The 23061-nt window shown below is 40.2% G+C and overlaps 1 protein-coding gene across 8 annotated transcripts in view; it reads right to left on the reverse strand.

Annotated features, from left to right (window-relative positions):
• The window catches only part of MYRIP (myosin VIIA and Rab interacting protein), a 195657-nt gene that overhangs the window by 38500 nt on the left and 134096 nt on the right, over nucleotides 1-23061 (reverse strand). For 5 of the 8 annotated variants that reach the window (XM_017734509.1, XM_017734506.1, XM_017734505.1 and 2 more), the window contains exons 3-7: nucleotides 15536-15672; nucleotides 13775-13858; nucleotides 13059-13156; nucleotides 12655-12735; nucleotides 10951-11100 (exon numbers count right to left, since the gene is read on the reverse strand). In XM_017734509.1, the coding sequence (XP_017589998.1) occupies nucleotides 10951-11100; nucleotides 12655-12735; nucleotides 13059-13156; nucleotides 13775-13858; nucleotides 15536-15672 (550 nt within the window). The remainder of the gene's footprint in view (nucleotides 1-10950; nucleotides 11101-12654; nucleotides 12736-13058; nucleotides 13157-13774; nucleotides 13859-15535; nucleotides 15673-23061) is intronic. The other 3 variants (XM_017734510.1, XM_017734507.1, XM_017734504.1) reach the window with 1 other exon arrangement.

The following is a 23061-nucleotide window of genomic DNA, read 5'->3' on the forward strand; positions in this document are numbered from 1 at the left end:
GGCTTCTGAATTCATGAAGAAAAGCCAGAATTATTGCCCTAGAATCAAATATTTTCTATAACTACAATGACTGCACAACTTTGTTAATCTTGTCCACACAAAGACACAGGTCCTAATATGATGCATTGGAGTGTTTCCTTTTAAATTTAGTGATATAAACTATTCACAACACGCTCAAAGCAATTTTACTACAGGGAATCTTTCAGATGCATCACTTTTACAAGCCAGCTATATTCAAGTGTATATTTAGTCTGTTCCAAACCTTGAACTAGATCTTTCATTGATCAAGATCATCTGAATCCTTCTTAACCCTGAAAAAGTAATAAAATAAAATAATTTAATGCAATGCACACAGGTACATAAATTGTTTCACTACACGAAATTTGCTCATGAACTTTGATTTCATCCTGGCAGGATATGTGGACAATATAAAGAGCTCTGCCACAAATTTGCCACCTGAACTGTGACAAGATTTAACCCTGTTGTGGTTCACTTCACTTCATTGTAAAGCTAGAACTACAAAACTTGCCATGTTTTCAATAAATTAGGTCCGGTGTCTGACACATCTTTTGAAATCTTTGTGGTAAAGCTGTTATATACTGGAAGCAGCAAGCTGTTGTGGCTGTCACTGTCTTCACAGTACCATGAATATTCTCTCAGGGCACATTCTTTTTCCATGTACATATAGCAAACAAGAGAGGTAAGAGACCCAGAAGAAGGAATACCCTACAGTTCAACCAGTAGTATCTATTTTCCCTTATTACTCAAAGAACTGGATCTTTAAGAAGAAGAATATCAGGAAGAGCTTAAATAGTCTGTAAAATGATAACCTGGACTCTGACAATGAGAGTAACATGCTTTTCTTGTTATGTAAAATCTGTGTGTTTGACAGCTTTCCTGTTTTGTTTAAATGGCAGTCTCTCGTGTGCCTACTCACCATTTCACCAACATCACAGTAAAGTGATGCCATCGAAGTGATGGCAGCGTCTGCTCTTTGCTCTCAACTCACCTAAGACCTGCCAACAGCTTAACCCTGACAACACAGAACTTGGCATGGGCTGTGAAACCTCCTGAAGGAGCTGGGCACTCTTGCCCCAGGCTGATGCTTTGGCAGCAAAGCTGCAGCCAGCAGTGCCCAAGCAATTTAAAGCCAGCTCAGGTGCATCAGTACTATAGGGCAGATAAAGCTTTCAGAAGGACTAGGAGAGACACAACAGCTTGAAGGATTTAAAAAGGAGAAGATGAACAGCCTGAAGGATAAAAAGAGCTGAAAACCAAGGAAGCACAGAAAAGAAAGTGGACACAGTCCCATGTGGTGTAGTAGCTTAGGATCTGAAATAAGCTCAACCAAACAAGCTTACCTAGCAAAAAGCTGATTTTTTGAAATTGTGTGCTAAAACTTTTGGGTCAGATCAGAGGGCAACTGCTCTCCACAGTTTCTGCAAGGTCTCTGTGGAGCAGGAAATTGGTATTAGGCAGGAACTACTCCCAGGAAATCCAGTTGAAATACAGCAACGGGCAAAGCTTTTGGTGCCTCCAAAGCTTGGCTTGAGGCCATCCTCATTATTTTTCTACACTTTATGTGAATTTTGGACAAAATCTGTCTTGGACTGCTCTGCTCTACTAGAAGTGCCACCTTTTCTCACTGAAGATGGTTCAATGTCACAGAAGACTCAAGGAGAGAAAAGCAATGGCATGATAAAATAGCTTGGCTGCACCCCTGCATTTAGACCCTGAAAAAGGAAGATGCTGTTGAACTTGCACCCTTCACTACTATATTTGCAATTCTCTGTAGTTCTTGTACCTGGAGAGACTGAAATGATCAAGAAGTGCCAATGTTGTCATAAGCTCCAATTCAGAAGAATAAATAAAAGTAGAGGATTAGGTTATTTCTTGTTTTGAAAGTTAGTTTTAGATAGGGCTGGCAGTAGAATTGTGTTTTCCTCAGACAAGCAAGGGTGGAAAGAAACCATAAACATTCATTCCTGAGCAGTTCAAATCACTGGTAGCAATGATAATGACATAAAAAAGGAGTGTCAATAGCCAAGTTTGGTGTAGGAACAGGACAGACATATCCTGGTGTGAGAACAAACCAGTCTAAGTTGACTGTATTTTTCAGAGCACAAAAGCAAATGTTTGTCTACAATTTTATCTCCAATCAATTAGCAGCCTGACTCATGACTCTACCTGAAATGCAAACAACCCCAGGACCTCTTTTTGTTGTTTTTGCAAATAAAGAACAAACTAAAAAGTTAGTTATTTGGTGTGAGGTTACACAGCAAGAGCCCTAATCTTGGCTGGCACGTGCATCCACTTAAACTCAGCCAGCACCGATAACTCCAAAGCCCTACAGCTGCAGCATGGGCTACATCCTACTTCCCTGTGGGCTGATTTCACTGCTGCACTGACCTGTGCAGGCAGCAGAAGCACACATTACTGTGCTGCATCGGTGCCTCCTTTCTTCACAGAGATAACAGCCCATCTGTAGATCCATAGTGGACATCTTTCTCCTGGGGATATTTGTATGGGAAGCAAAACACTGAAAATAAGGGAACAGGATTGAGAAGCCTGCCTGGCTCCATGTAGTTTCCCTGTGAATGGATGCATGGAAGTACTGGAGGTAAGGCCAGCTGCCCTAACAGGCTCTTGGATTGGTTTGCTTTGGAACAAGGGATTTTTACTGACCAAATGAAGGAACCACATCCCTCAAGCTTTATCGATTGTCTATATGCTTGGACTGCAGCAAGATCTCGGGGCAGAAGAACCAAAAGTATCCAAAAAAATACAGGAGCCTAGATACAATTTTCAAAAGGCAGGCATGTAGGAACTTTGGTTTTGGTTTATAAAGACCTGAGATGTTAAGAAAGGAGCTAAAGATACCTGGCATATTTCCTAACCAGAAGTTCTGTTTCCTCAGCGAAAAAACCCACAACCCATTTGCCAAGTGCTATTTTAGGTGTATTTATGAGTTGTGAAAGACAAGGCTGCCCTGTAAGTTTTCAGTCGGACACTGCTGGTTTCTGCAGTGAATTGGTGCATCACCAGATGGCACTGCGGCCCCGCGGATCATTTGCTGGGCTCTGCACACACCCCACAGAGGCAGGTGCTGCCTGCTGGAGCGCTGGGCAATGCAGCACGGCTCACAAAATATAGTTGGGGTACTGACAGGCATTTCCAAACACCTGAGTTAGATGAGTTCCCCACCAAATCCTGCCTAGTGGCACGTCCCGTGAGATGTTTGCTACAATTCCAGGCACATTATTGTCCTTTTTTTAAAAATCCCTCTTCAGGGATTTCTGTTGCATAGTTTATAATGTCTGGATGGAGAGAACTCAGCCTTCATTTTTTACTGACCTGGAACTAAAAGGAATAATCTAATTCATTGACGGCCTTAAATAAAGCAATAAAAAAGAAGACAAAGTGGTTTCTGAAGATTAAAGAAGGAAGGAGTGAATAAAAAGTAATCCCATCTTCCATTACTTAACAAATATGAATATTCCATCTGCTATCAATAAAAATTTTCAAGTTCACTCTTCTGAACACTGAATAAATAAAAAAAAGTAACCAAAAGAAAGAACAACTTTATAAACCACAATAATGAATATTGAATCTAATGTTGATAATCTATAGATTCTTTACCTTCAACAACTTCCTTATATGTATGCATATTGTTTAGAGAGACAACATTAAGATTTTGCACTACATTATTCCTCAACAGATGAAAAAGTATGGGTAGTTCCTCCTTCTCCTAAAGAAAAGCCAAAATGTAAATTCAAAATAGGTCCCAAAAGCATCTGATAGGACTTCACAAGTGGATCATGCATGTTTTTTCCCCTCACTTCCCTCCTATTTCACCCTGTTCCCACCCTTACATTATGCTTCAGTTTGGTGTAAGTCATAAAACAGTGATTTCAACAGTGATTCAAACAGTTGTTTGAAATAGATCAAGGACTCTCCCAGGTTCAGGAGGGACTGAGAACCCCAGGTGCCACAAGGCAGCTGCAGGGTCACCACTGTAGGAGCCTTTGCAGGCACAAGGACCTCAACACCAGTGCTGAGGGCAGGTACCTCTGGATTTGAGCAGCAGAATCCTGTGCTGTGCAAGCTCTGACCTGAGTGGCAGCTGTTAAGCTGGGCTTTGAGGACCACCTTGTTTATTCAGGGAAGCGACCTAGAACTGACACATAAACTCAGATGACTCAAATGCAACCTTATCGATCCCCTCTCCTCCCTTGCAAATTCTGCAGCTATGCCTGCCAGTGGTGCAGCAAATCCCCCTCTCAGCTGTGCTCTGTGAATATAATCAATTCACAGAACCAGCAGGTCTGGTAGCAAATACAGTAGCAGTCCCTAGGCATCAACAGCTCAGGCATCCTTTGGTAAGAAAACTCCCACACCAGGAAGGAGACAGTATGAGCTTGCAAATGGAGCCACTCTGCCACAGCCTATTTATCCTGGAAGTGATTTTCACTCTGCTTAAATGTATGCACTCCAGACAACTAGCAGTGGGAGTGAAATACCAAGGGTTTCAAGCATCTGTTCCTTAGTTAATCTTGTATGTGGCAAAGGATCTGTCAACAACCTTCTGAGAAAGGGCAAGAACAGGCAGATGAATAAAAGATTTTCACACTCAGTTGAAAGAAAATTCCCTCCTAACCACCCCTTGTGGATACGCCAGCCATCAGGGCAAACCCTTGAACAGCAGGCTAGGATAAAGCAAATATGACTGGTCCCTCTCTTGCAAAACCCGTAGAATATACTTAGAATAGTCTTCCTAGGGTCTGCCCAAGCTAGCTTTTTGTTCACTAGTGACAGACACATCCTGGCTGCACTGGATTGTTTCCATCCTTCTTATGGCCTCTCAGACATCTGATTCCCTTAGAAGCACTGTTCCTTTAAAAAGACTACAGAAATAATGATTAGCTAATCAGGAATGGGACTGTCAGCAGGATGAATTGCACAGCTGTGTAGTAATATGTGGAGCCACATTTGGGTGCACATTTATTTTGGTTCAATTCGGATTAGCTGACCTTGATTATGCAGATGGAGAGAAGGGTTGTAAAGGTAGAGACACAAGAGCATATTCCTCAACAAACCCATTGCTGGTAGGCATGCCAGTAGCTCTACAGCATCACCTATAGTGTAAAAAAAAGGAAAAAAAAGCTGGCCCCACATGTGAAAGTGCCACTGCTTTGTTTGCAAGGAATTTGTAAACTAGCAATAATGGATATTTCATACTGATTCTAGAATATGAGTGTAAACATCCTTTTATTGTACTTACGGGGTTAACAATTCAGGAAAGTGCTAGGAGCATAAAATATCATAGTTTGATCGATGTAATGGATTTACGTGAACAAGTCTGTTGAAGTTTGTGGAATAGAGACTAGATATACCAAGGCAAATGAAATCCAGGCAGTGCCTTTACAAGGGATCCTTGTGTATTTAGCCATTACTGCTCCTCACATGTTCACCCATAGCCCATTCTTCTTCCCTCCTCCCACACTTTGAGTATTGTATGACATCTGAAAAAACCCGAACAAATGAAACTAAGAACAAAGAGGGAAGACGCTTCCCAGTTTGAAGACACCGAGAGCTCAGTTAGTATCTGTGATGACAGTATTGCCACTTTACTTACAGAAGAGAAAGCTGAGCAACAGCAAAAGCCAGGTCCCTGGTTCTGGTGTAGGACAGCAGGATTTTACTCTGCTACTAGCACACCTCTCTGGAAGCGTGCTTGTGTTTAAGAGGGTAGGGGGAGGAGGTGAGTTGGCACTTGCGTCTCAGGTCTAATTGCAGCCTTACACATAAACACACCATTTTTTTCAAGTCAATATTCTTCACTAAACACAACTATTCTTTTTTTATCCATCTCTAGGTGTGTCAGTTCCCTGTGCAACCTTTCATGTCCTGTTCTGACCCTCATCTACAAAGCTGTGCTCCGCACAGCACTCACCCAATCAGACAGAATCACTGTATCTCCTACTCAAACACCAGAGGAAGCCTTAAGTGTTCTGTGTTTATTTACTTCTTCCTCTGGCAATACACACCCTGATTTAATCTAAAAATAAAGCAAGGTTTGTCAGGCAGCCCAGCTCTGAGCATCACAGGTTTTAAGTGAGATCTGAAAATTCTGTGATACCCAGGAATGTATTAAGATAGAATCTTTAAAACAAAATAAACCTGCAAGAACAACCTTAATTATTTGGAAAACGACATTATACAATGACCACCCTTCTTTGTCCTTTCTCCTACTCTCTTTCATGCCTTAAAACCTATCTTGGTTTGCTGACACTAAGTGCAATGCAGCTGAATGTAGGCCTGCATGGGCTTGATCATGTACCTAGCATCGAAAACCGTCTTCTTGGAAGTTTGTCAAGTGCATGGATAGTATGTGAAACCAAAAATCAGTAATTTTATGCTAGAGATACATCTCAAGAAGAAGTACAAACTCAAGCTACACAAACAACTTTAAAAGGACAATGCTGTCATGTTTAGCCTTTTACTGATTACTTAGCGACCTGAGCCTTAAAAACTGGCACTATTTGCTGAGTCAGAATCACAGACTAGTTGTATCCTATCCTGCAGCAGTGGAAGGAGGGAAATCGACCAGATTACAATGTTACAGTGTCACCTGTGGAGTCAGCAGATGCCAGTATTATCTTTAACCTGGAAAGCACTTAGGGAAAGTTGGATCTTCCAATAACGAATATTAATGAAAAAGAGACATTATTTTTAGAGCACCAAGTGCTTTTCCATCTCGAAATGTACTGTTCTATCCCATTTTGTGCAAAGAAGATGGTGCTGCAGTTGACTTCTTTCAAAGGAAACAATACAGCAAATGACCCATCGGGATCCAGCTGATGGGCTTCTGGGTGAATGCACACCTGCCTCATTGGAAGCAGGTCCCAGCAATACACACCATGCAACCTTATGATGCCAGCTCTTGCATAAAAGTAAAAAGCTCCATCTTCCCTCCAGCACGACACATTTATTAATTATGACATAAACATGATGTTTCTGATGCAGTCATTGGCAGGTAGGAACTGACGGCAGCTGGTATCAGCTTCCTGCAGTGCTATGCCTCCCTCATCTGAAATCGCTCTCCCACTGTGCTGCATGACTGCTGAACAGGATTCCTCCTCAAAAAGGTTTTCTTCAAGCACTGTTGTTTGAGACAAACCTAAAAATGTACAGAGCAGCTGCAAAACCTCCAAGGATTTCCAAAGCAGTGTTAGACCTCAGGCTCGTAGAACCTTCCTTCTCTTTAAAACAAATCAAAAGGAGAAAAAAAAGGAAAAAATAAACAACTGTCAGTACACTGTGGACCTTATAATTAGCTTAACCAGTATATTTCTGCTTCCCCTGAGGTGCATCATAATGTGTATTTAATGAAATCCTCCTTTTCCCTATATCCCTAGCTGTTTCATATGCTATAAATTATGGATGAGCTTCTGTTTGTATATGCAATCTTTATGCTGTAAAATAAAGACCACTAATACAGCACTTAAAACACACCAGGGTGCCTTCACTCCATCAATGTTTAAATGGGATACAATATGCCAACTGGTCATTTGCTCTCTGGCTGGCAGTGATGTATGGCGGGCAAACTGGACTGAGAGAGCACAGAAACATCCACCCATTGCTCTGTACTTCTCCTAACCCAACACTGCACAGCCTTTGCTTACTGGTAATGAGAAACAGATGGTGCCATCCATCTCTTTTTATGAAATGAGGAAATAAAATATTCAGCCCTGTTTCACTATTTTTAGCCTGGGCAAGGGATCTCAAAAAAATCTGAGAGGGAAAAAAAGGGAAAAGACAATGTCTATAGCTACTAGCACACCATAGTACTGCAGTTAAGCAGTCAATAGTAGGGGAGGAAGCAGGGAAGTTTATCATATTTAATTAGTTTTTCAAAGCAAGTGGTTTTGGATGAGCATGGAGGTAAGGCAGGGCTTCCAGAGACCACTGGTAGTTTCTGGCTGATATGGATGAGCTGCACACAAATAGCTGAGATAAAAAGAGAAATTGCTTGGCAGGTGAAACCACAAGGTGATATCTGGGATTATTACAGCACCCCCTGACACTGTAAGCAAGTAACTTTGGCAATAAAATGCAATGCAATAATAAATATGGGTTTCTAAAGGCCAGTGTTACAGCATGCAATTGCCCTGTGTTATATATTACTAGTTTCATTGTGCTAGCAAAAGCACATGTATGATGTTGTGCACAGAAGACAAATAAAAATATTTGCTCCAAGATAAATTTTCACTTTTAAATTATGCAATTCTGACTGCCTCAGGATTTGCTATCCTTACCTCCCTTTACCCTGTACGTCTGTCTTTCTCTTAATAATGTTTCTTCTTTCCTTTTATTTAATCTACCCTGCCTCTGCTAATTTAGCTGGTACCAAATTTAGCTAATTTAGCCTGGTACCAAAGACATACTTGAACAGGGGAAGTTCTAGTTAAATAACCTTTATTGGGAAACAGGTTCACACACGTAACTCTGACACAGTAATAGTGTCCTTGGACAGCTTTGATAGGAAAAAATGAAAACTTGTTTCTCTTCTTCCTTCCCTTGGGATTGTTGTGGCCACCGTCTGTCTACCAAAACCTTGGTTGCAGTAGGAACACCTGTGCTAATAAATCTGTTGCAGCAGACCCCTTGCTAGCTGTGGCGTGTAAAGGTCTTTTTCATTACAGGCAGATCTCTGCCCAAACTAAGCCATCACACAGCTCAGTGTTAGGATGTATATACTCAAATCAAGAGCTTGAGTTTTTTTGGCAACCTAATGTCATCAATTAGGAACTAAGAAAACTTAACTTATTGTAGTGAAATCCAGGAAGATTTGCTGTTACAGACTTGCACTCAAGAGTTCCTGGGAGGCAGTAAGGAGTTTTGCCTGGAATGGGCATGAGGCCTCTCTGCCAGCTTCTGTAGAAGTTAAGATTTGTTTCGAAAAGAAAAAAAAATTGCAATTCTTTTGGCAGAAAAGATAACTTTCCTGCATGACATACAGAAGAGAATGTGGTTTAGTCCTGTAGATCTACTGACAGATGCATGCTTCCCATTTGTAGCTGAATGAAAACAAAGTGGAATGGAAAGCAAGCTCAGGAGGAGGAAGTTGAGTTGTTTCAGCACTGTTGAGGACAATCAAGAAGGCTGTAAGTGCTCTGCATTTGCTCTGCACAAATTGCCTCTCAGTAGACTTTCCAGCAGGCCCAGATTTTGTGACTTTAATTCTGCTATCTAATAGCCTAACATAACTGCAACTATCTTAGCTATGGGAATGACTGTAGCTATACTTCCTTTACGAGGGTGTCTGGTCATACTAACAAAATTCTCCTCTATTCAAAGCAAAAATAAACACATACACACTACAAAGGAGAAAAGAACAGAATAACACAACCCTAGCAAATCAAAAGGCAGAAACTAAATTTATGGGAGAGATGAAACCGCACAACAGATGGCCAGATTCATTCATGTTCCTTAAAGCACTGTGGGAAGACAATTGGAACAAATGGTGACAAATGTGGCAAAAGACCCTGTACAGAGGTAGAGTCCTTATAAAATACTGTACACATCTGGATCTCTAGTACTGACTGATGGCTACAGAGGTTCTGAAGTTGTTCACACCTTAGTGCGACATTTCTGTTTCTCCAGTGTTTTTCACAAAGTCTACTATTACTCAAACCAATGAGCCTCCCTCTGGCCAAAAAATCAGGACTAAATTGTTACTTCAGAAGAGAATTTCAAAATGTGTTGAGATCAAGCTTAACTCTCCAAATGCAGAGCAGGCTTCTGGTATAATGACTGAGGATTTGAACAGCATTTTCATCCGAGTCCTGTCCTTAAACTTAAGGAAGAAAACTCATTTGAGTCAGACGCAAAATTAACTCTCTCTCTCCTGGCTTTTATATTCCACAAGCAACTTGCCTAGGAGCGACAGAGCAAAGCACTTAAGTCATGCTCACCCTGACTTCTGATCACTTATTAACAGCAGCACATTACAGGCAGTACCCCTTCATTCTGCAAATAGGTAGAAGACTAGGATGCGAGTCTGTATCTCAGCAATTCTGGCACACAGTCAATATTCTGGCATAAATCTGTTCTCACTGGGAGTGTAAGAGAGCAAACTTAGCTGAGAACTAGGACATAGCCCACGTTCAGTTCTGATGGTTCTGCTTAGTGGGGGAGAGGCAGTTACTGGCACAGCAGCAGGGCACTTGGAGCAGTAGCTTAAACCACAGTGTCAAAATGCACTGGAACTAACTCATCTGTTGCTGTCTTTCCTCTCTGATTGTCAAAGTGCTGGTCCAAGCCTACAGCTTATTTTAATTTCTTTTTACTCGCTGCTCTTTTAAAACTTTTACTAATGCAGCTTGTCAGATTTTTTTCAGCTTTATATCAGGAGCTAAAGACATCGTGCTGAGAAGTAAGTGGAAGGAGGAAACACTCTTTAGTGTAAGACATAAATGGTGCTCTGCAGCTGGGTTTACTTTCTTGTTGCTGGTAGTGGCTGTTTTCTGTAAGATGGCTAAGGAGAAAAAGAAACATTACAGAAACCTAACTTTATACAAAAGAATATATAACCCTCAGCAAAGACATACATAAAAGTTAAGTGAGCAGAAAAACTGTTCTGAGGAATAAACACTGAGGCATTGAGTCCTGTTAGCATTCAAATCAAACAGTGAGACTGCTCATACCACGAACTGAGCCCTCCCCAACACACTCACCAGAACAACGCAATGTCTGTGATGTACTTCCAAGGCCCATGGGGGGCGAGGAAAGCATGCAACTGAGTGACAGTGTGGCCAGACATAGAATTAATGCTTGTTCTCTGCAAGTCTCTACATACCATTCCAGACAGCAAGTATATGTATCCATGACTGCAACCTTCTGTTTTTGTGTACCAGAAAACACGGATAGTTGTGCTGTGCCACTCACCCACAAGGTGTAGGACCCCCTGCGGCTCCCTGGGAAGGTCAGCATGCTCTGATCCGAGACGGCGACGGATGCCAGGCCGCTGCTCCGCGAGGGCGGCCATTCCAAGTCGGCCTCGGCCTGCTCGGGTTTGCTCTTCTGCTTCTTTATAATCTGCAGGGTAGGGAAAAAACGGGGTGGGAGGGGACAGAAACGTGCTGCTCGGAAAATACTGTCTGAGTCATATGGAGAAGATTTAGATGAACCCTGTCTCAAGGCAAGCTCCCCAGGAGAAACATTTGACTTTCCCTTTGCTCTTGCTGTAGCTCATGCAAGGATTTCTCAGCTGAAGTCCTACTGCTTGCAGGCACATAAGCATTGATACAATATATAATACTGCCTGTAGGAATACCAGAGGTGAATAACACAAACATAGAAACCTGTTGCTACAGTAACACTTCAGCAGCATCTAACTGTCAAGTATTTTCTCAGACAAGACTTTTTGCCAAGAAACATAAAATACTAGATATGAGGGGAATTTCAAAGGCTCCCATGACACGCAGACAAATTCTAGTGAAAACAATGAGGTCTAAGGTCTCTAGACACTATTTTTATTCTTGAAAATCTACACCATCTTAAGATAGAGATCGATCATGTCTCCCTACACTGACAGATTACATCCTGCTACACTTCATTTCCACAACTCAAATAAAATAAAATATCTACAGAACATTATACTATGGCATAAAAGATTTTGTTAGGCAGCTCTTGACAAAAATGGTAGCAATTCAAGCTTGGCTGAGATAGGCTCTGGACGATGAAAGACCTGATAAACAGAATTGATATTCAAACATCACCATTAAAAAAGAAGGCAGATTATTTTCCAGTGAGCTGCTGCTCTTCCGGCTTTTCTTGACAGCCTTATAAACAACATGTTCCTCTTTTGGTGTGTGATCCACATGCGGCTGTTAAATGCCACAGCCCATCCAAAGATGTGGCGTCTAGCTTATTTCACATGGAAGGAGACTAACTTAGCAGAGTGGTTACTTTACTGATCACAGGAGCTTAACAGTGCTCTGTTCATGCTCATCTTGCCTTACTTACTTGTCCAGACAAACTCAAGGGGTATTTTTTCCCACTAGCCCTCCACTTTCATTCTGCCAACTGTGAGCTTTGCAGGGAGAAGATTGAGCTTTACGTGAAAAGCCACAGAAATCAGACACACCAAGGGTTCTGTGATTTTTTGAGTGTCTCTCTCACAGCATCATTAAGAGAATTCTGTGTTAATGATTGATGTTTTCTTTGAACATGTTGCAGATGCAGGGTTCAGTAGAGGGTACGGTCAGAAGTCACACTTCTTTACACTGGCAAACTTTATGCCTTTTGGGAAGTGATGTATATGGTCAAGAGCCATGCCTCTAGAAAACTTTGTGAAATAAAGATGTAAAATTCCATCAGGTAAGGGCCTTCCCTTCCAAGAAAGGACATCACAAACCTCAGGGAGTGACACCGCTCAGCTCTGAGCATGTACAGCATCAGGTTAGGCACTGGATTGATCTTACTTATAAACTGATCTCTGTCAGACATCGCTGATGAAGCCTATACTGCCATAGTCCATTTACTTTACTTTCTACGTTGGTGTCATCCTTTTTGTTGTTAGCTGAGTTTGAGCTGCAAAACATTGTGATTTGGCTATTAAGCAGGCTAGGGAAAATAAGCATGCCATACCTTCTGCACAATGGTTGTGGCCAGCTCTTCTATGAGGTCCTCCTTGTGCTCCTGCAAGTAACAAGCTTCATTCTGCTTGTCCTGCATGAAAATGGATATCTGTTATTTGCTAAAATCACATAAAAACAGCCTTCCCACAGAAAATGTATAGATTTGGAAATGGGTAATATGCCCTATTGGCATTGTGGGAAGGAACTTACAGGCACTCCAAGTGCATATCACCTTCTGAAATGCAATGTGCATCTTGGATACCAGTCAATAAAACCCATGCCCAACCCTTTAGATATATCATGAGATAGTCACTACTTTTTCATGTTTTTATCTACTTGGTTTGTACCACTACCCATATTAAAAGAAACATGATTCTCTTATGTAAATTAACACATTTTTTTGGAAAGTGTTACCAGGCTGTCACTGTAGGTCTCTGCCTTAGAAATAGCTTCTTCCACTGCTTCCTCGGCAACACGTAAGGCCACAGCAAGGGTATCCATCATGCTGTGTCCTAGATGAAGAATAAGATAAAACCACCATGTAATTTATCTATTCACATTTTGCATAATGACCTGCAAAATTCAAACTCATATTCTGGACACACATTCAAAACTTATATTGTTCATGAAAAAGTTATTTCCTCAATCCATAATTATGCACAGTAAAATGAAAAACTTCAGACGGAGAAATCTGTTGCAATCTCTAAGTTTCTTCTTTAACGTAAATCTTAGATACAATAAAACATTTAGTATTTTTATGTTGCTTATTTTAGACTGTAGCAAAATAGTTTGGAGGGAATAATTGAAAGGAATTTTGTAAAGTTCTTATAAGCAGGAACAACAAAATATAAGAAAGAGAATGAAAAAAATATATGAACATAGAAAAAGAAATGGGAAAGAAGTAACAAAAACTGAACATTAAGAAAATCACACTAGAAATGGCATGTAGTAGGTGTAATGCTGAAGAAAGATATCACAGCATGGTAAGCGAAAGACTTCTAGTGTCTTGCTGAATGGTTCAGCCAAAATATTGTTGGATCTGTGGACAAGACTTACCAGCACTCTAAGCTACTTGTCCAGTAATTGAAAGTGTAAGGACTGCTTTTTAATCAGAGTTTTTAGCAGCATACCTTCTGTCTGTTGGTAGAATGTAGAGTCACTGCCACAAATGCTTCCCTCATTCTCAAAGCTTCCTTCATACAAACTTTCTTCTGCTAAAAAGAAAGACAGAATCATGTGTTATTGTAAGAAGTACCCATTAACAACAGAGGCATTATTAGATTAGAATATTCACTCAAGATATGGTGGAATTGCACACACAATGAGGGATAACTGGAAAATTCCTCCTAGCTGTTGCTGTTGGATAAAGAATGACTGCATCACCTTTCGTACAAAACATGACTGCTTTTATATCAAAGACCTCTCATTCATTTTGAATGGAAAAACTATTACTACAGTAAAAAAGAGATGAAGATGCTACTAGGCATAAAACTTACATGGTAGAAGTTAAATACTGAGAATCTGCTTTTACTATGACATTTGGGGTAGAAATAGATTCTACATGTTAAAGGGCAATGCTGTATAAACAAGGCAAAACCCAGAGATGCATACTAGTATTTATCTTCAAAGGGAACAAAAGGTTTACGTAACAGTCACACCAGAGAGTAGAAGAAAGTTAGCAATGACATTTAGACTCCAAGGCCTTCCTTAGAAAGGTCTCACCCAGAGCGCACATGCCACTGCAACTCATCACTGCATCGTTCACACTTCCATTCAAGCACCCATTCACTGAGACTACGGTTTAAATAAAAGCAATACATCATAAGAAACTTTGGAAGCATCCACTGCCACAGTTTTTACCTCCATTGTCCCTCTTCTGCCTTAACTGAAACAGATTTGCTTGTCCTCATACATATTTGTTCTCAGTCGTTAAGGAATCTTTTCAAGAAATATGAACTTGATAATGAAAAAGGAAAAAGACTGATAAAGGACAACTTAGTGAATAGGTCGCTTCTCCCTAGAAGCTTTTACGTCAATTTTCATAATAAACACCTAAAATTTCCACTCAGGACTAGAAAGTCTACATACCATCCTATGTATTTTCAGGAAAAAACAAAGTAAGGACTATAGAAAAATTACAGTCTCTGTACAAATTTTGAAAGAATTACAATAGTAAATTATCTGGTCCAATAAATCCAGTGAAATGTAAATATTCAGCTAGATGTGTTTTAAGTATTTTCTGAAGTTGCCAGTATGACACCAAGCTCTACTTCTTCAATTCCATTTTCTATCTCCAATCACTCTTCTTATGGGGTGGGGCATTAGAACAGCAAAGTTAGGGGAGAAATATGCCTTCACTTAAAAGGTTGATGTCAATACTTTATCAGTATCTTTTACCTATTTACAAACATCGATACAAAAATAAAATGTACCCAGTTTCAGATCCTTAAGCATGCAAAACTCTAAGTACGGAAATCTCAATTTTCGCCAACTCGGATACTGAATGTATCTCATGTTAATCAAATTTTGCTTCAAACACCACAGAAATATGCCTATGGTCAAATGTTGAAAGCAAAATTATTTTCTCACTCATTGACTACTCAGAACTGTGATAAATGTTGGGACACAAGCTAGAATACAAACTGCAATTTACTTTATAGACAGTTCTTCTGTATCAGTGACATAATTACAATTAAACATTGTTTGAATTCTTAAATAGCTCTCTAGACACTTCATCCTTTTCTTTCTCCACTGAGATATTTCTTTTGCAAAAAAGAAAACTGTGTTAAAAAAATCTCTCTTGAAATAGTCTCAGAATTTCCATTGTCTCAGCTTGTGTGTTAAAGTAGATAAAAATAAATCTTATAAGAAATCAAGACAGCTGTTCTTACCTATCGCATCAGGACAAACTCCACTCTCCAGTCTATGCTTCTTGTACAAGTTCTTCAGGACCTTGGCACTTCCAAAGCACTTAAAGCGGCTTTTGACATTATTATAATACCAATCCAGAGACTGGGTCCTTAGGAGCCTAAAACAGAAAGATAAACCACACATTTGGAATGATTCTACAACAAATGAATGTGGAAAAAAAAATATTTTAGACCTCAGATCACAAACCTATTAATTCCTGAATACTTCTTTATTGTTTGTACTTTGCAAGTGTCTGGTATACGAAGGCAAGAAAAAACCCAACAGGTTAAGTGGTAAGTAAATATCTTCTTCATATTACTCAAGGGTTTATTTGGTTTTTGGTACTATCAGACAAGGTGATCTCCCCTTTTACATTATAATGCTCACACTACTACCTCTTGTAAAATACAAACAAGCCTTGGAACAGCACAGGACTTAAAAATAGCCTTCATTTACACAGATTTACAGATAATGTAAGAACACAAGCCCATCAGTGTGCCGTAAACCCCCTCCATTTACATAAAAATACATCACTGCTCTTATTTGTGGAAAACATTAGAGTAGACAAAGCCTAATCAGAAGACCTCAAAGCAGAATGAGCTGCAGTTTGGTTTCTCACTTTTCACAGGAAGCATCACTGACAACAATAATTCGTCTTAACGGATTTGTCCCCAGAGCTCAGATACTTTATAAAACTGCGAGATCCGGCAAGCTCTGTATTTTTTCCAGTGTGGCATGTGGCAACTTGCTTCACCTGTTCCTTCAGCAGTGCATGGAGAGAACCTGTGCCATATTCCCAGGCAACAGCCACCTCAGGTGACTGCAGGGTAATCCACCGCAGACCTGTACATTTCCTACTGAGGGTGTCACTGGGGCTGGATCCTAGGGTTCCACCTATAAATTCAAGCTGATTTATTCTTAACAGCAGATTTGTGAGAACAAAAGGCTAATGTCAGTGTTCAGTGTCAATATATGAACTCCAAAGAAATGATGTTGCCATCAGGAGTGCTGGACCCTCAGCATTTCCAGACTTTAACATATTTAGATGATTTAACTCCACTTTTTAAACCTGGGGCCACGTGTGAAAAACAAAATAGAATGACAGTCTCACTGTCACCTTTAAATTTTCCTTCAGGGACTCTGGATTGTTCTTTGTGAATTGCAAGGCAAGTGACAATGCATGATTTTTGTTTTGTCACCTACTGACAGACTGGCAATGTAGCTCTTACTCAGCACCATACCTCAGGAGATAGTAACAAACAAACAAACATGCTGAGCCTGGGGGTTCAACTATGTGTTTCCAGTCTGAATCCAGACGTTTTAAGTTTCAGTATACTGATAAAAAGGAACATCCACTTCATGAAAAGCAGAACATCATGATATAGTCCACTTGTCTGTCATCACTGGAAAGTGCTTAGAAGCAAACACTAGCAGTGGGAAATTAAAAATCAATGAAGCCTATCGTATTCAAACTGTGAACCCTTAAAGTTACATTAGCTGCTCTACAGAAGACAACTGAAGAAAAAGCACATAATGGAACAGAAGCCTATTTTTTCTGCATTCTGTCTCAGCAAGTGGATGCAGAAGAGATATTTACAGAGAATGTAAGAATATTAGCCCTTTAATATCTATTTGCACCATAATATCCCAAGCCTAATTATGGATCCCAGGAGGCTGATTAGTTCCAATATTCACCACTATACAAATATCACTAACATGTGACAAGGGCAAAAATCCTTTTGTGGTTTTTTTTTGAAAACGTCCTTTATAGGCAGGAAGCACTTGCTCTCATGTAAACTGCATCAGAATACTATGTCTTCCGCTTGCTGAATTTTACTCACTTTTGTCCACTGAGTTCCTACAGAGTCTGACAGGGTAAGATTTCAGTCAATAGCACAGTCACAATCATTATGAAGGATAAAACTGCATGACTGGGTTGGAACTGGCTTAGCAGGAGGTACTGACCAGAAGGGATGCTCTTCTGCCCAGTGAATGCAGCATTCTACAAGCTGTCCACAGAAAAGTATTGCAGCACCATCACCACTGGGGGACTCACAGCACTGGGAGTCCTCAAATACATTGTTTTAGGGCTTTGAAGATCCCTACTAAATCCCTCAGCATGTTTACCAAGTAACCTCAGCTACACTACCTCAAAACGCTAAACTTGTCATCTTGGAAGCCAAGTAGACACAGTTCTTAATATTCAGACTGAGTGACAAGATAAAATAGAGTCACCTGTCTTTGGACAATCTGTGTGAGTTAAGACAACCAGTTATGAATGTTGACCTGGCAGCTTGGGAAAACAAAAGATGTGATTCACTGCAAGCTTGTTTCCTCATCTTTTTCCCTGTGTCATCAAGTTTTTCTGGGTTTGAGAAATACTTTTTGTATAAAAGCAGAAAGCTAACAGAACTGATTTCTTGATGAGGTGAGAATGCTTTGCAACTAAAACAGGTTTTTTATTAGTAATGATAACATATTCCATATGTGGACTTTGGAAGAGTCAAAAGGATAGAGATTATACATCTCAAAGCAACCATGAAAGGAGATGCTTTCCTCTTCGTAGTAGTTAATCTGGTGTAAACACAAGGATTTTCTTCTTTTTTTTTTTTTTTTCAGATTTCCTTGTTGCTGTGGGATTAACACTTTGTTAGTAATCTAATCATCTCATGCTTCCCTCCTATGAGCTGGAGAGCTACCAACAACTCCAAATCTATGCCTAGGTCCTGAACATGTTTTATAACAGATTACAATGCCTCCTCTAAAGCTTTTCAGCCTCTTAACTTTCAAGTAAGTTACAATGTCCCTGCTGATTCCTCCCATGGAGAAAGGATTTGGAGAAGAGAGAACTTCTCTTATAGATACTAAAATAAAGGACTCACCCAAAAGAGGAATAAGAGCATTTTCAACTCATTTCAAAATCCTTTAATGTTGGCCTATATTTTAAAGCTGTTTTCTGCAAAAGCAGTCCATGAGTCCAGAATAATGAAAGACTCTGACAGTGCTAGCATTAAATTGTTGGAATGAAACTTCCCTTATTAGCTTTAAATGAAAGTGTACAAGTTCTGTCCGTGAAATGGAAGTTCACACTTAAAGGATATTATTTGTCTGCATTTTAAAGAAGCAGGACTGGTTGAAGGCATTTCTCGCTCTTTCTGTGCCACAAAGACTGCTATGTCTTTATTGCTAAATAGCTGTAAACACTAAGGACATTATTTATGTTACATAATATTGCCATGGATTTGAGTTGCATTTTGACATGCTTTTGGCAGAAGACAATACTGTGATTTTAAAATTCTGTCCCACTAGCAAGTGTGAAAGCCAGGAAGATGCATTTGATTTAACATAAAACTTGAACAAGTATTCTAAAGCCTCTGTCCTTTTCTAAGTGCCACAATGTGTTTGTCTTAATCAAGCAGCACCATGAGAAGGGATAAGCCCACTATAATCTTTACAACTGGTCTTCGGTACACTTTTCGCCCGAAACACCCAAATAGTAAAGTTCTAGCATTTTTCTGAAGAAAAAAGTACACCAGCTGTGTTGGGGAGTGGAGACATGAACCGTTTCCCTCATTATTAGTGATGACCAGAAGATCATCACATGAAACACATCACTCACACAGTACTCAAAACATAAGAGATTCTTTAGTGACTGATTTACCACTTTAATTCTTTTTTCTTCTAAAAAGTTGAGAGGCTTTACTTGGCCTAAAGGCAATATGAAGCTTCTGCAAGAACTTTTCTCTAAAATATAGTACCAATTTAATACTTATGACTTTAATATGTATTCATAATACAAGCTGGACTATGAAGAAGTGTTTTATAACAACATTTTTCCATTTTTCATTTTCCATGGACTTTGAGAGACGTTTCCCCCCACAAGACAAACTTGTCACTTACTGAGCTGCAGTCTAGTTTTTGTAAGTCAGGAGGTGCTTCCTGAAGTCTAACAAATGCTTACATTATTTGTCAGCGTGAACACATAATCACTTGGATTTTCCCTGCTACTGACTTTCACTGGATAAGGAAGCCTCCTTTTTCAGCTTTTCATACCTATGTTAACATTTCTCCATAGTTTTGTGCTGACACTCAGGCCAGTAAACTATTCTAGTCCCTCAATTGCCATCCTGTGCTTCTGCTGTGCCCATGACCTACTGCAACATCCAGCCTCAGGGCAGTCAAGATCTGCATTCAGCAATTGATTCGTTTCACTTAGGAATGGAGCTGCTTTACAATTCTTGGACCTTTTTACTTTTGCAGATGTGACAATTTTTAAAAATTAAGAAAATTTAAAAGGCCAATCAAAACCATCTCTGAAATATGGGACTATGCACAGGTCAGAATTGCTGCTCTGGGGGGGAGGCTCTGAACTTAAAGAGGAGGGAGGCACATCAAACTTAAGAAAAATTAGAAATGCAAATTGTCAGTGGAAAAGCAACATCAATGTTTAGTTTTCACTCTTTGAAAGTACTTCCTAGGCTCCTTGAACTGCCTAGAGGCTCAGCCAGGAGTGAAGTGATGGAGGGGTGGGAGCCAGCAGAAGACTGACTACTGAGCTCTGTCAGAGCTGGGCACCGGTGGGAAGGACTCCCCCAGAGCAGACCTGCTTAGCCAAATGCTGGGCTGGAGACAGAGCCATGCTGCAGTTAAACATTCTTGCCTTTAACCCTGATGCTTCCTCACAGATGGGTGAGTGGTGCTGCGGGACTGACATCCTGGAAGCCTTGGCCCCTCCTGGGGAGTTGCACATCCATCTCCCTCAGGCTGCATTAGTGCCATGTTTTGAATCAGTGCTTGGGAAACTCCAGCTAATACAGACTAGGCTGTGACAGGCATGCTGCCTGTCACAGCCCCCCCAATATGGGCTCTCTGCTGGCACTGACTTACACGCAATATGAAGCTCAAGGCCTTTGTTTCCATTTCCCAGCACAAAGTGGCCTCAACCTGGTGCCCAGAGAAACAATTAAGATTTAACCTGTCACTTCTTATTTATTACTTTTGGGGTAAAAGTTCTTCAAACTCAACATCCTGAACTATTATTTCTCTGCCAATAGCATATTTGCTTTTTCTTTTGGGCTGATGTTTCAGAGCTTGTAATGTACTGCTCATTATAAACTGTTGAATTAAAGGTTTTCAGTTTCTTTCCATTTCAGTGAAATCAAACCTACTTCCAAGTTCACCTTCATTCCCTTCAGGATGAATCATTATAGCACAACATCACTACACACATGAATATCCTGCCAATGCTCAGTTCTCTGAAAATCAGACTTAAAAATCCCCATATATATTGAGAAAGTTCAGCACCCTGAAGCCCTGAACAGGAGTTCTGACCAAGCTCATGTCATTTCAAGAGGCGGCTTCCCTAACTGTTTCGCATCTATTCCGTGTCTATGAAAGGCAGTTGTTCAAAAACAAACAACAGCTCCTAATCATTTATCCCAGCAGACGATTGCTAACTTGTTGTGACACTTCCTTCCCAAGCTTTAAGTTTAAATCCAATTTATTTTCCTCTTGATGGCATTCTACAGGTCACCTATCTCTCAAGAAGTGCTGTTCCAGAAAACTTCTTCCTCCAAGTATCCACAGCAGAGGGCTGCACACGGATTACACTGTGACAGGTCAAAGCACAGCACACTGACCCACGCAGGTGTGTCCCAGGAAAGGCCACAGCAGGGCACGGTGAATACACTGCTCTGCAGTCAGCAAAATCCAGGTAACATCAGAGGGGAGACTGTCTCGATTCAAAGCATCTACCCCAGAAAGAAAACTGTCTACCCCACTGAAAACATCATGTTTCTTTCTCCCAAGTGGAACAAAACAACTGTCCATGTCCCTCCCAGTGAAATCATGACTTTCCTGTGCCAGCAGAAATGAACTTGGCCCAGTAACTGCACTGCAGGCAACAGTAGGTTAATTATTCAGAGAGCTCAACCAACAGGATGGTACTACATAGGGCACTTCCTAAAAAAACACATCCTCCTAACCATTCACTGAGAAGTTCACTGCTCCAGTTTGGATTTTTAAATTTCAACATGGAGCAACATACAAGAAATGACAAATTAAGGTTAGCAGAGAGGAAACAAAGATTTGTTTGTTTACAAAAGATAGCAGTATGTGCAACCCTCAAATTTCCTTATTGTCTCCTTTACCTTCAAAATCAGAAGTCAAGAAGTTGGATCAGAGAAACAAAGTTGGTTTTACACAGAAAACCTATATATACTTCATGAATGGAAAAAAGACCAAAACTTGTAACAAGTTCACCTAATCCTGGTTATTGAGAGTAGTATCAAAATCTTTACCACCCTGGCCCTTTAAACCAAGTCTCAGTGCCTTTCCAAAGAGACATGACAAGGATTGCTCACAGCAGCATGTGCAAAAGTGCAGGAATCGCTGTGTTATGAAGCAGGCCACAGGAAGTGATTACTGGTTCATAAAAATAAGATAATGAGCCATACTAGCTCTAATAAAAGGCTCACCTAGCCTCATACTCTGTGTCTGGCCACTGGAAATGACATGGAAGAGATGACAGGAAAGCTCCAAGTGAACAGAGACTCTGTCTTCAGCACACTCAGCACTTGTCAGTTGACATTACACCAAACCAGTCTCAAAAGACACATATGGATGGACTTACATTCCATAAATTTGGCTATACTTCATCTCAATCTAGGCATAGTTCTGGCCCACTCAAAACTCTCTGACAATTAGAGTCTGCAGCTACTTGCCATATAGAGATGCTTCACTTTTCTTCACTTTAACATCTATGTTTTAATTCTCTGGATGCCCCATACATGCCCTGACATGAGATGCTGCAACAAAGCTCTGTAACACCAGCATGCAAAACTCGGAAAAAAGCTTTAGTGAAAATACAGGCATTGTAGAAAGGCTGAGGAAAACCAGCAAGTAATGTGCTGGTTTCAAAATGAGTTAAAGTTCGTGTAGAGTCACATTTTCCTCTACCAGGTAATATTTCAAAAGTCACTAAAAAAGGAGAAATATCTTAAATATATGGTATGCGAAATTCACTAAAAACCCTTTCTCCATTCACAGACATTTCTCTGTGCCATATGTTTTTGACTCATATGCCCAGTGGTAGACTGATCTAATCTAATCTATGTTAAAATAAACCATGAGATTGCTGATCCTTAAACACGTAATTCAATTATTGGACAGTAATCAGTATGTAAAAATCTGGAGTCGAGCATGTGCCTCTAACAGCCTTTCTGAAAACTAGAATGGAGAAGATACAGTGCCCCTCTTTTAAGAAAATCACAGACTTAGCCCATGTTTTATTAAATAAAAGAAAAAAAGAGAAAGATTAATTGCAATTTGTAATCTCTGTGCTAGTCTTTCTTTCCTCCAGTAAGAAAACAGACACAAGAGTAGAACACGTCAGCCTTTAACTGAGCTATTTTGCCCTGTATTTTCCCTGTGAGACTGTATGTCAGGACCCCCTGACTCACAAATAAATGTGTATTTGACAGATCAACATGACCTTTTGCTCCCAGAA

This window comes from Corvus brachyrhynchos, unplaced genomic scaffold (genome assembly GCF_000691975.1).
Source record: "Corvus brachyrhynchos isolate BGI_N302 unplaced genomic scaffold, ASM69197v1 scaffold94, whole genome shotgun sequence".
NCBI lineage: Eukaryota > Metazoa > Chordata > Aves > Passeriformes > Corvidae > Corvus > Corvus brachyrhynchos.